This window comes from Protobothrops mucrosquamatus, unplaced genomic scaffold, assembly GCF_001527695.2.
Source record: "Protobothrops mucrosquamatus isolate PMUCROS unplaced genomic scaffold, P.Mucros_1.0 scaffold8, whole genome shotgun sequence".
In the NCBI taxonomy this organism is placed as follows: domain Eukaryota; kingdom Metazoa; phylum Chordata; class Lepidosauria; order Squamata; family Viperidae; genus Protobothrops; species Protobothrops mucrosquamatus.
Genome location: NW_015386395.1, coordinates 3,284,131 through 3,296,866, shown reverse-complemented (window position 1 = coordinate 3,296,866; position 12,736 = coordinate 3,284,131). Strand labels below are relative to the sequence as shown.

The 12,736-nt window shown below is 40.7% G+C and overlaps 1 protein-coding gene across 1 annotated transcript; it reads right to left on the bottom strand.

Moving 5' to 3' along the window:
* Positions 1-4,010: 4,010 nt before the first annotated feature.
* Positions 4,011-12,646, bottom strand: LOC107282515 (apolipoprotein B receptor). Its single transcript, XM_015810300.1, has 8 exons — positions 12,412-12,646; positions 8,520-8,709; positions 8,256-8,389; positions 8,064-8,118; positions 7,847-7,985; positions 4,548-6,154; positions 4,281-4,468; positions 4,011-4,181 (listed from the first exon to the last, which is right to left on the bottom strand). Exons 2-8 carry the CDS (start codon positions 8,562-8,564, stop codon positions 4,118-4,120), a joined length of 2,232 nt encoding a protein of 743 aa, XP_015665786.1. The 5' UTR covers positions 8,565-8,709; positions 12,412-12,646; the 3' UTR covers positions 4,011-4,117.
* Between the last annotated feature and the right edge of the window lie 90 nt (positions 12,647-12,736).

The window sequence follows — 12,736 nt, the reverse complement described above, 5'->3', positions numbered from 1 at the left end:
ATGAAAAATTGCAAAGAAATCCTCAGGTAAAAAGGAAAAGATGGTTCCTTCAAAACCACCATAAACATCTTCTTAGATCCCGGGGAGCTACTGAAGGAACCAACACTTCTCCTACCCTGGAGATTAATCAACCTCTGGATTAAAGAAGTGGATGCTAAAGAGGAAAAGTACAGTTTGAAAGAGCTGGACTTTCCTATTGCCCAAACTAGAACAATTCTGGAGGACATTGGACAGGGTCATAGGATATACGAAGTGCCCTCACCAGCCTGAAGTGGCCAATAGATGCCAAGCTGACCCCACCTCCAAAGTCACCACCACCGGCAGAATGGATGAATGAATTGAAGACCACCTGATAGCACTCATCTAAAAACTACCATGGGCTATTGCCCACTTAAGGGGGAAAACCAACTTTAACACTGGAACAAATCCAGTATTGCTTTAGGCTCCATCAGATATGAGTTGGAAATCTGAAGGCGTTATAGCAGACATGTCAAACACAAGGTCCGGGGGCCGGATGCGGCCTGTGAAGTGGTTTCATGTGGCCCGCAAAGCCATCCTGGAAACAGTGAGAGAACGGCCCCCACTGCCTTGGCCCTGGCCGGCTAGGAGCCAATGTACAATTTTGTGGTGGCCATCTATCCTGAAACGCATTCAGTCTTAGCTCCACAAGACTGTCTAGAAACAGCGAGGAACCAGCCCCTGCCGTGTCGGCCCAGCCCCCTGGGTGCATGCTGGGGAGGTGTCACCCTTTGTGAGGAATGAAGAAATGGACCATGCCTTGGCGCTTGCCCCGATCCCATCCCCTTCTGCCAGAGACCCTCAGATCTGTCCCAATCCTGCCCAGGCCCCCACAGACACCCTTGATGTGAACGATGTAGAGCTGGCCATGCCCGCCCAGTAGGCTACACCCACTCCATCCACGCCCACCCAGTAGGCCGCACCCACCCTGGCCACACACCTCCAGCCCCTCCCCGAGGGCAACCGCAATGCTGATGCGTCCCTCAATGAAATTGAGTTTGACACCCCTGCGTTATAGGGATGCAGCAGGAAAAAAAATTGCCAGGGTTCATTTGTCCTATGTTTACATACAAGTGACAAACAACTCATTAATTATCTCTTTGTGAGGAATTACTGATGAGTCTTTAAGCAAATGGTTTGACAACTGCATTTTACTGATTTATTTAAGAATTCAAGGCCAGTTGACTGACAAAGCTAGCAAATTTTTATTGTATCCCAATAATACATTATTGTATTTACATTTACATTTACTGTATTGCAGTAATACAATAAAAGATAACCAAAAAAACTTAGCTTAAATACTAAGAACGTCATCTTATTCTTAAACCAATTAAAAGTAAAAAAAAAAAACCGATGGTGAAAACAAAAACTGAAAACCAAATGAAAAGTAACAATTAAAGTTGAATAAAATAAGTACAGTAAAAATAAAACCATCATTCCCAAGCATGAAAATGTAAAAATGTCTTCAACTGGATCCAGGAAAGTGGTCCTGTAGCCGTTGGCCTGAGAACAGCATTTTCACACTTGAAAAATAAATGATTGCAAGACCAGCCCAATTAGGTAGTTATCTCAACTGAAGTCTTTTTCACAAAAGTCCATTACATTCAAGCTTAGGCCAAGTTATTTGGGTGAAAACCTGCAGATAGAAAATCCTACAAGCATCTCTATCTTCTCCTGGAAGCAAAAGTAGAGCAGTCAAATATTTGTTATCTTTTCAATTTGTTGCCTAAATCCTAACCTGGGTAGGGAGAAAGGTTGTGGTGGGAGGGGCAATATGGGAAAACTCTGACAGATGGGGTAAAGAGGAAATATGGTACATGCCATTCCCTGCCACTTCTCCTCCGTAACTTTAGCTGTTGGCCTTGCAGCATAAACCAGATAGGAATCACAACCAGATGAGCTAATTGTACTTAATTGTAAAGTTACATTGACAGAATCTTACAAGTTACAAAATACATCTCTCCTCTCTCCTTTACAGCCCAAGAAACTAGGGAGGGTCCCTCCTCTTGCCCTGCCCATTATCCAGATGAGGGCTCTGCTCTCTCTTATCTGACTGTCCCCTTGGCAGCATCCCTTGGTCTAGTCTTCCAAGCTCTTTCCCACATACTATCATAGTAGCTTATCATGAATCAGCACACACTTCTTGGATTCAAGTTGTACAATAATCTCTTCAGACATGTTTTAGGTTCACTGAATTCTTGTAAAATAAAGAATGAGTTTAAACTGATGCATGGTGAGGATAGACTCCATACCGTATGGTAGAATCTAAAGATAGCCCTCCCAAAATTGTTAGGTAGTTTCCACTGAATTACTTCCTCCCCCCCCCCCCCAAAGTATGATATGAATAAAATTGCAATAGCACTAGCACTTAGACATATATATCACTTCATAGTGCTTTACAGCAGGGCTTTTCAACCTTTTCACAGATTATATCACTTTTAGGACATGACAATATTTGAGTATCACCACTATTTAGCAAGGTGTCAAAAACCTGATGACTAAAAAAAGGGGGGGGGATTTTGGGCTTTACTGGTTAGATTCATTTGTTGTTATAGAAATGGCTAATTTATAATATTATGGAAAAGTAAAAAGTTGGTGTTCAACGTTAATGCTTCCTTCTACTGCAACAGAGGAAGTCAGAAGACAATGCCTTTTCTTTTCTTTTTCCCTTCTCCCCCTCACTTTTCCCTTTTTCTCTCACCCTTCGCTCACAAAAGCCCCCCAACCTTTGCTTGCAAAAGCCCCTCACTCGCTTTCTCACTTACACTTTGCTCGCAAAAGCGCCTTGCTCTTTCATTCACACTTTGCTCGCAAAAGCCTCTCTTTCACTCACTCATACTTTGCTCGCAAAACCTCACTCACTCACTTTGCTCACAAAAGCCTCTCTCGCTCTCACTCACTCGCTCACACTTTGCTCGCAAAAGCCTCTCATTCGTTCTCACTCACTCACTTTGCGTGCAAAAGCTTCTCGCTTGCTCTCACTCACCCTTTGCTCACAAAAGCCCCTTGTTCTCTCTCACTCACCCTTTGCTCGCAAAAGCCCCTCACTCATTCGCTATCCCACTCACACTTTGCTTGCAAAAGCCTCTCGCTCTCACTCACTTTGCTCGCAAAAGCCCCTCGCTCTTTCTCTCACTCACTCACTTTGCTCACAAAAGCCTCTGACTTGCTCACTCACACTTTGCTCGCAAAGGCCTCTCACTCACTCATTCACTCACACTTTGCTCACAAAAGCCTCTCACTCAATCACTCATCCTTCGCTCACAAAGACCGCTTGCTCGCTCTCTCCTCACTGCTTCGCTAACAAAAGCCTCGTCTCCTCTCTCTTTCTCCATGTTTTTTTTTCTCTCCCTCTCCTGCCAAAACATGCTTTTATAACTTCTCCTCTCTCCACCCTCCTCCTCCTTTTCTCTTCCGGGTGCGCGGGAAGCTCCAATCAGCATTTAGCTGTGAGCGCAGATCCTGGGGCTTCTGCCAAGCACTGCAGCTCCAGCTGATCTCCTCCAGGCCTTTAGCTCGTTCCCTCCCCCACTACACTTGGCTAAGGGTCGTGTACCACCTGCCATATGCTAAAGTACCACTGGTGGTACGCATACCACCGTTTGAAAAGCCCTGCTTTACAGCTTTTATAAGGGGTTTACAGAGTCAGCATATTACCCTCAACAATCTGGGTCCTCATTTTACTGACATCAGAAGGATGAAAGGCTGAGTCAACCTTGAGCAATTCAGAATCGAACTCCTGGAGTGAGCAGTGAATTAACCTGCAGTATTGCATTCTAACCACTGCACCACCACGGCTCTGTGTCCACTGTTCATAGAATGAAAGCTATGCTGGAGTTCCCCATTTCAGGTGAAGAGATAAAGATATCAAATCTGCTGATATATCCTAGCAATACTTCTGAGATTTTCTATTCATGTGATAAATAATGTTTCCTCACTAACCATTTAATTTAGAATGGACATATAATTTACTAAGTTTTTAGAGAAAATAGAGATGATGCCTCCATTGCTTTCAGAATTATTGGTTATGGTGCCTTGACCCAAGATAGAGCCAAAAACATGCAAGTTCATTACTTGATAAAGCTCTTTGAACCTCAAGTCACTTTGGCTTTTGCAGGCGCATCTGAAGTTCAGCCATCATATTGGGGTGCATAGGCCCAAATCTGGGGAAGCAAAATAAATGGGTAGATTAAGACAAAATTCAAGATGACAACACTAATATCTACTATTCAATTACTATTGGATGTGGTGGTGAGATTTACCCAGATAATCTTGGGTTTTGTCTCTTTGGTACTTCCAATAAAGATGAATCATCTTCAACTATATTTGTCTCTTGTGTTGGAGCCTCTGGTGATGTTTTTGGTTTCTTTAAGCTGGGTGCTCGTCGAATGGAGCTCTTACGACGTAGCAACACCCGTTCCTTCTGGGCACTGCTATCCAGTGTTGTGACCTGCAGAAGAGAGATGGATATGATTACTTCAATCTCCTGACTATGTTCATGCTCCACTTTCTTTCATAATTATGCTTACATCATGTGGGAAAGTTCTGGGTCCAGGTAGATCTTTATCAAGAGAGGTTGGATGCTCCAGGTTCTTGGTGATCTCTCCCAGTTGACTTGATTGACCTGCTGTAGTCTCAGCCTCTTCTAGTATGTCTTCACTAAAACCACAAGTATCTAGCAATATCTGGTCTTCCTGGTTACTTTCCCACCATTCTTCTTTTGTTTGCTGTTCTAGTTTTTCCCCTGTAGTGTGTATCTCATTTTTCACAGATTCTTTTGCTTCCTGCTTCAGATCTTCTTCTGTCTTTCCTTTCTCTGGTAAATCTCCCTGCTTACAATTTCCCTCCTTTTCCAATCCTGATGCCTCCCTTTTCTGTTCTGTCATAACCTCAGTTTCCTTGGGCTCCCAGTGAAAATATCTCTTCTTTTCTTCCCCTTCTAATGTCTTCTTCTGGCTTGCTTCCATCTCTGCCTTGTCCAGCAGTGGTTGCTGAACATCTTCCTTCTTCATTTCTATCTCTCTCATTATCTGGTGGCCTGTGTCCATCTCTATGCCTTCTCCCAATTCCTTCTCAAATTCTAAATGCTGGGTCTTCATTATTGTAACATTTAGTGCATCATATTTAAGTTTATCTGTCCAAGTGACTCCCTCTAGTCCTTTTTCTTTTTCATCCAGCTTTCTCTCCGTCCCCTCTTCAGTTTCTTCTATCTGTTCTTCCAAACTCCAACTTCTCTCACCTTTCCCTTTCTCTTCTAGCATCTTTACCTGGTCTCCTTCAGTTTCTGCTGTCACACTTGTTTTTACCTTTTTATTCCCATCCACTTTTGTATCTTCCTCCTGATCCTTCTCAACATTTAACTCCTGGTCTCTTGCCATCTTGGCCATCTCCTCCAAACTATCTTGTTGAGTTCCCCTAGTCCATGTTGCCTCTTCTTGTCCTCTCTGCTTTTCCTCTTTATCCTGTGTCAAGCCTAGGAGCTTTTGTTGAATTCCCTCATTCCACAACATTTTTTCCAACTCTTTTTCCTGGTCTTCTGTGATTTTTTCTGCTTCTTCATCCCACAGCTGACTTTTTCCAATCATTCTTTCCTCTTCAAGTACCTTATTCTCTGCCTGGCTTAACACTGCTGTACTTATCTCTCCCTGCTCTTCTTCAGCCACCTTTCCTTCTTCCTGGTCTTTCTCAACCTCTAATTGTTGATTACCCATAATCTCAACCCTCTCTTCCAAACTATCTTGAACAATTTCCCCCGTCCACTCTGCTCCGTCAGGCCCTCTTTTTTGTTCTACAAATGCTGGCCAATTTGGTGCTCCTTGCTTAATCCCCTCAGCTAATACAGTTCTGTCTTGTTCTGCTTCTTGACTCATCTCTGTCTTTTCTGCCTCTTCCAGTTGCCCAAGTTCTCTTCTTTCTGCCAAAAGTTCATCTGGCTTCCAGTATTGACTACAAACTGCATCTGCCAACTCTTCTATCATGTCTTCTGGTGCAGCTTCCATCAAGGCAGATTCTTCAGATTTTCTTTGATAGAGTCTCCCAGTCTTAGTTGGTGACTCCTTGTGTGTCTGTTGGATGCTATCAGTCATAGGTGTTGTTGATCCTATTTTGGGGGTATCACTGAGGCCTATAGAAGACACTGTGGGGTGAAAATAAGAAAGAACATTTATCATTGATCTTGAGTTCCTCCCCAAGACTGAGAATCCAAGAATTTAAAACAGTAGTTCCAATATCCTGATTGAGTATGGCCAATGAATGCTATCCTAATGAAGCAGAGTATAGAATAAATGTCCTCTTCTCTCTGGGCATTTAAAAAGCAGGACATATATTATATTAGTCTTTTTCCAGCCCTTTGCAACCAGCCTTTAACATAACTCATAGCTAGCATAGTGAAAGGCTATGTTAGCTGGGAATTATTGGAGTCAAAAAGCTAACTCAGGAAGATCTGAAGCACATACCATAGAGAAGAGCAACCAAGGATAGAAATCATCTCTCTCACATGTTTTTCTGGCTGTATGTGGAAAAAAATGTTTTACCTTTCTTTCCAGGGAAGCTAATACATTCATTTTAAAAAATATACATAAATGCAAAATGTGAAAACCAGCTAAGAGGGAAAAACAGACCTCATCCTTAAAGATCACAAGATAATCTGAAATTACAGAGGACCATTTAAAGTCAACATCTCTGTCAATACAATGACAGCACAATCATTGTCACATAAAGAGGCACACATGCACATACATTGGCCAGTATAATTATCTCCCAGTTTTTGTGTAACGATGAGAGGGAGCCTTCATTTCTGGTGTCCTGAGCTCTGAGAAAAATATAAATTAATCTAAATGTAATGCTAAATAAAGAGGATATTCCCAGATCCTATTGTTATCTGTGAATAAACACCACTATGCTATTTAATCCTTTCCTCTTTAATGGATTATATATGAGAGTGCTCAGAAAATGATGGGAGAAAAACCACATGAGAAGCTGATTACAAGTGAATATTATGAAATTTGATCCTCCTCTTCTCATGCATATTAAATTATGCATGATAAAATAGAATAACAAACTAGTCTGAAAGCACCTTATTCAAGTCACAGGTATTTGCCAATAAACACAAAAAAAAATCAGTTCATGTGCAAAACTCATGACTGAAAAACAAATTAACTTCCTATATATACACATACAAGGACAGGAAATAGGAGTATACAGCTCTGTGGATTGTGCAAGTTTGTTTTACAATCCACATTAGTAGGACAATCTACAAATGTGTTCAAAAGGCTTTTGAACTTGAAAGATTGTCCTACTAATGTGGATTGTAAAACAAGCTTGCACAATCCACAGAGCTGTATACTCCTATTTCCTGTCCTTGTATGTGTGTTTACAAATGTGTTCAAAAGGTTTTTGAACTTGAAAAACATTGAAGAAAAATTGTAGGAAAACGTTAGCCACTTCTGTTAACACTGTATATGTCTTTGCCCATGTCTTCCATAATTTAAAAATGTTAGAGATGTTTTAATACAACTTTTCCTTATATTATCTTTTAGTTATGTTAGTTTTTCAAATATTTTTAAATGTATTATTTTCCAGTTTCTTTAAATGTAATTACTTCATTTTGTATCTTTCAGAAGTGTATGTTTTTGTCTGACATAGTTTTTTGAATGGAGAAAGACAGATGCTGGTTTAATTTAATGCTACCATCTATGCTGTTGTAAAGTCCATAGGGAAAGGATCATGAAAATCCACTAGCAAAAAAAAAAATCAATAGATTTCCTGCTGTGGGAATCCTCCATTCCTCACAATATAGCATCATCAACATTCCAGAAGTTTCAGTCACCTGAGAACTTTTGTTCAGATTCTTCTTGTCCCTCACATCTGTTGGGAAATTTGGAAGACCTGAGAAAAGACTCCATTGCCTCATCAACAGTAACTGCAGTTTCTGGTGTTCCTTGGATCTCCTGATTGAGTGGGGTTATCTGAAAAGAAAGGACTTTGTTGGAGGAAAGGTGGAGCACAGAAGGATTTTGCTCCACCTCCTCTCATCCAACACCTACCTCCGTTGTAAAAGGACCTTCATTGACCTTCAGATGCTCCCTTGGAGAAACATCCCTGCAGAAGAAGGCAGGAGGAGAAGGAGAAGTAAATCTAATTGCAAAAGAGATAATTCTACTCCAACCGTCACTGCACCTCAGAGCTACCAGACAAATTCCAACGGAAATAATTATTCCTCATCAGATTCTTGTTACCCAGAATACGTTGTCTCCACTTCAGAATCATGGTGGCTTCTTAAGTTCTTCATCTCCTTTCCACTTCTTGGCTCTTCTGCTCCTGGATGAGTTTCATTTCCAAAAAGGTAAGTAGTGAAGGAGGAAACAAAATCCTGAAAACGGGGTGAAGAGAAAGAAACACTGAACAGGGACTGCTAGTACAGACAGCCAGTAAACCCCCTTAAGATAAACCAGAGGTTCTGGATTCCACCCAAGCCTGAGAGATGATAGGGTGCCACTAACCAAAGCCTGTTGCAGGCTCCCAAAGAGTGATCGAAGATACTCCATTATGCTGCTGGGGTAGCCGAAGAGAAGGTACGCAGTGGCTTCCCCTTCTCCTCAGAGAGGGAAGTTAACGTCACTAAAGTATTTGACCACATCCTTCTCTTCCTTTGCCTTGTAATTTGCCATAGTTTGTTCTGGCTTTGCATAACTGTGAAAGAAATAAAAGCACACCGTATCCTACAGAAACAAGAAGCATGTGAACTATCACTATCAAGCACTGTCAAAATCAAACTAGAGGAAGCATAATAATCTCCATAAATAATGTCCATAAAGTTGTTGCTATATTATTCAAATTAGTTACCCCTCCTTCAAAATCTCCCACAAATAGATGGTTGAAACAATTTTATTTCTTTCTTCCTTTTTTCTTCCTCTGAAATTTAGCGACAACCTTCACTTATATTGGCTGGAGTAAACCGAGTGATAAACCTTTGGCTATCTTAATCCAGAGGAAGGACTAATAGCAAATCATCAGCGATCAGAGTTAAACCTGATGATTAATTAATTGTTAGTTTTAATAACATATATGAAATGTGTTTGCTATGAAGTAGTCAAAGCTCATACAAACTGTCTTTACTTTAGACTCTGAAAGAAAGAGAACATGTAGAACTAGAACTAAGGAGAAACTTCCTGACAGTGAGAACAATTAACCAGTGGAGTGGCTTGCCTCCAGAAGCTGTGAATGCTCCAGCACTGGAAGTTTTTAAGAAGAGACTGGACAGCCATTTGTCTGAAATGATGTAGGGTTTCCTGCCTGAGCAGAGGGTTGGACTAGATGACCTCCAAAGTCCCTTCCAACTTTATTATTATTATTATTATTATTATTATTATTATTAGTAGTAGTAGTAGTAGTAGTAGTAGTAGTAGTAGTAGTAGTAGTAGTTGTAGTATTAAGATACATACATATAATAGTAGGAGAATGCAAAGAACATCTCTAGTCAGTGTTCTCAAGTATCAGGGTCTTGGAATAACAAAAATCTCCTTGTTTCCACTCTTGCAAAAAAAAAAAAATTAAATAAAGGGCTGAACAGTGTCCCATAGACACATTTTTATCTGTATGCATTTGGCAGTTGAGTAGTCATGCTACACTTAAGAAATGGAATGGGACTCTTGCATTATAACATCACAATTTCGTCTCCCCCTGGCCTTGCCCCCACAGACAGTATTACCCCTGTAAACTTGTGAAAATAAAGTGACTGTGTTAGCGATTGTGTACCCTGTTGCTTTTTCCAATAGCTCTGACTATCACTGCATCTTACTATGGCCATTACTTTATTGATTTATTTGTCAAATTTGTAAAACACCCAATTCCATAATGGTGCTGGTAGCAATACACTATTAAATACAAAACATTATTATCATTACTGCCATCAACAACAAAAAGATTGACATCTCAGAGAGCAATAGATACATAACCCATTTTTCCATATTCCCCTAAAAGGGACTCGTCACACTGCTTAATCCAGGGCCAGAGAGAAGTGCCAGGTCTTCAAAGCTTGCTTAAACAAAATCAAGGCACGGGCTGCATAATTTTTATGGGAGACATTCCAGACACCATAACAGGGAAGACATGCTTCCTCAGTCCCACCAGGTATTACTGTTTAATCACCAATAAATTATGCCAACTCTATCCAATTGTATAGGATTAGCAGATATCACAGATGGACTCTCAAATAACCCACAAAGAGTTTTATAGATGAGAATCAGCATTTTGAATTGCATCTGGAAACTAATGGTGCAGGTCAAAAAGCAGAGAGATGCCTGGGTATAATATGAAATGCTCATAGCTACTTGTGTTACTGCACTCTAAACAAGTTGCAACTTCCAAGTGATCTTCAAGGCCATGTAGACTGTGTTGCAATAGTCCACACAAGAGGTGACTAAAGCATGAGTGACTGTCAGCATGGCTTCCTAGTCCAAGAATGGGGACAATTGGTTACAAAATGAATCTATGCCATTCTAGCCATATGCTATTTGAGCAGGGTGGGCAGTCCTCAATTCCCCAAATTATACACCAGACCAATCCCAAATGGGACTGGCAACTTTTTTATTTGGCGCTAAAGCTAGAAAGTCCCCAGATCCAAATAATCCAAACATCTATAGGCATTCGGGCTTGCAAGGGTTGAGTTGTTCCTTCCCATTCATACTCCAACCACCTCCAGGCACTGGATTAGGACTTTGATAGATTGGGGATAGTGGTGGAAAAATTCTGAACATTGCATACAGAAGATACAAACTCCAGAATTTCTGATGTGTGGGTGGGGAGAGAGAAGTACAAATTCCTGCCAACATACTGGATTTGGAGAACTGCAACGATTCATAATAAAATTCCAATGTAGTTGGGGTTTCTTGTAAATTAAAAGAGACAGAAATAGATTGACTCAGTTCCTCAAGACAATGACATCATAAGATCAGATCCAGAGCTGGTCCCAAAAAGGTGTTGTATTATTGTGTGGAAATGTACACAATATTATTGAGAAAGAAGAAATGGTTTCAAAGTTGAGTAAGTCACAGGAAAAATTGCTGAACTTTTGTGGAATGCATTATTCTAAGTTCATTGACAATGGAGTGGATTTTTTCTGGCATAAGTGTGTTGTTTAATTGACCTCTGGAAAAGTACCAAGAGTGGTTAGTACACTATAAGGTTGATCTCAGTTCAAAAATCACCAAGTAATACCAATTATATTGTGAAAGGAATGAAATACAGTACTATATTTTTCAATTTATATAGCTTCCTACTTGCCATGTGACTCTGGGCAACTAAGATAGGGTGAAAAACATCAGAAATATGACAACACTTCATAAAAACACAGGGTAGAAGCATGCCTATATGAACACCATGGGAATTTGAACACTTCTAATTAATTCCAGGATACTTAAAAATGTGTCTACTGGTCAACTGGAAATGTTTAAAATACAGTTTCCATTTCAGTATTCAGAAGACTGGTAAACCTCTTTAACAAAAGATGTTATTTATATTTATAAATACGTAATTATGCCATTCTTTCTGGATATTATAGCTCATTCATTTTTTTTTTTTAGTAAAACTGAAGTGGCTCTCAGTTTCATCTTAAACTGATGTAAGACCTTGTTCAAGACTTTTTCTTGAACAGGTTACTTCAACTTGGATTGGACCTTATGGACTGCATTTTTATTCTGTTTTTCTCCTAAAAGCATATGATGGAGTATGTGCCATCAAATCATTTTTGACTTCTAGCAGTCACATAGATTTTATCCATGACAATCTGATCCTTCAAGTCTTTCATTGGTCACCATCACCGACATAATTGAATCCATCCACCTTGCTAATTGTCCTCTTCTCTTTTCTTCCACTTTTCCCAGCATTAGAGCCTTTTCCAGAGAACTAGATCTTTGTTTGATGTGTCCAAAGCAAGATAACTTGAACCTGATCATTTGTGCCACAAGTGAGAATTCTGAATTGATTTATTTGATGATGCATGTGTTTTCTGGCTTTCTCAGGATTTCTCAGGAGTCTTCTCCAATTCCAAAAGTGTCAATATTCTTCCAATCCTACTTCTTCAAAGACCAACTTTCACTTCCAGAGTGTCAGAAGGAATACCATGGCGACTTGCACGATTCTGGTCTAAATTTCCCAAATCACCCAGTAAGTTTCAGTCTGAGTGGAACTTAACTTAGACCTTCCATAATATAATGTACTATACTCACTACATCAGGGAGAAGCTACTGTTTCAGTGTGCATTACACTGAGGCTTTACAGCAGTTCCATAACAATGATTTGTATTGCAAATTATGTTTGCATACTTTTACACTTTCCCCCACCCTTCACCACTTTGAAAGACAACCCCCCCCCCCAACTATAGTGAAAACCTACATTGAGAAACTCACATCCTTTCCCCGTCACACATCTTTTAGGGTGCATAAGCAGGCACGCAGCATGTAAGGCTCGGGCAACTTGTTTAAAAGCATCAACATCTGCAGGAATTCCTGGATACCACACCCCTCTTTTAAATCGCACTAACGGGGGTTTCGCGGGGTCGTTCCAATGCAGCCATCCTGAGCCTATCGCGGCGCGCAACCGGCTTTCCCTGGTGCCCCGGTGCGCGCTCTCGGCTTCGCCCTTGACAGCGAAGCCCAGCTGAGGACGTTGCGTAGCAGGAGGAAGTGGTATCAAACCAGGAAGTAGGATCTGCCGGAGG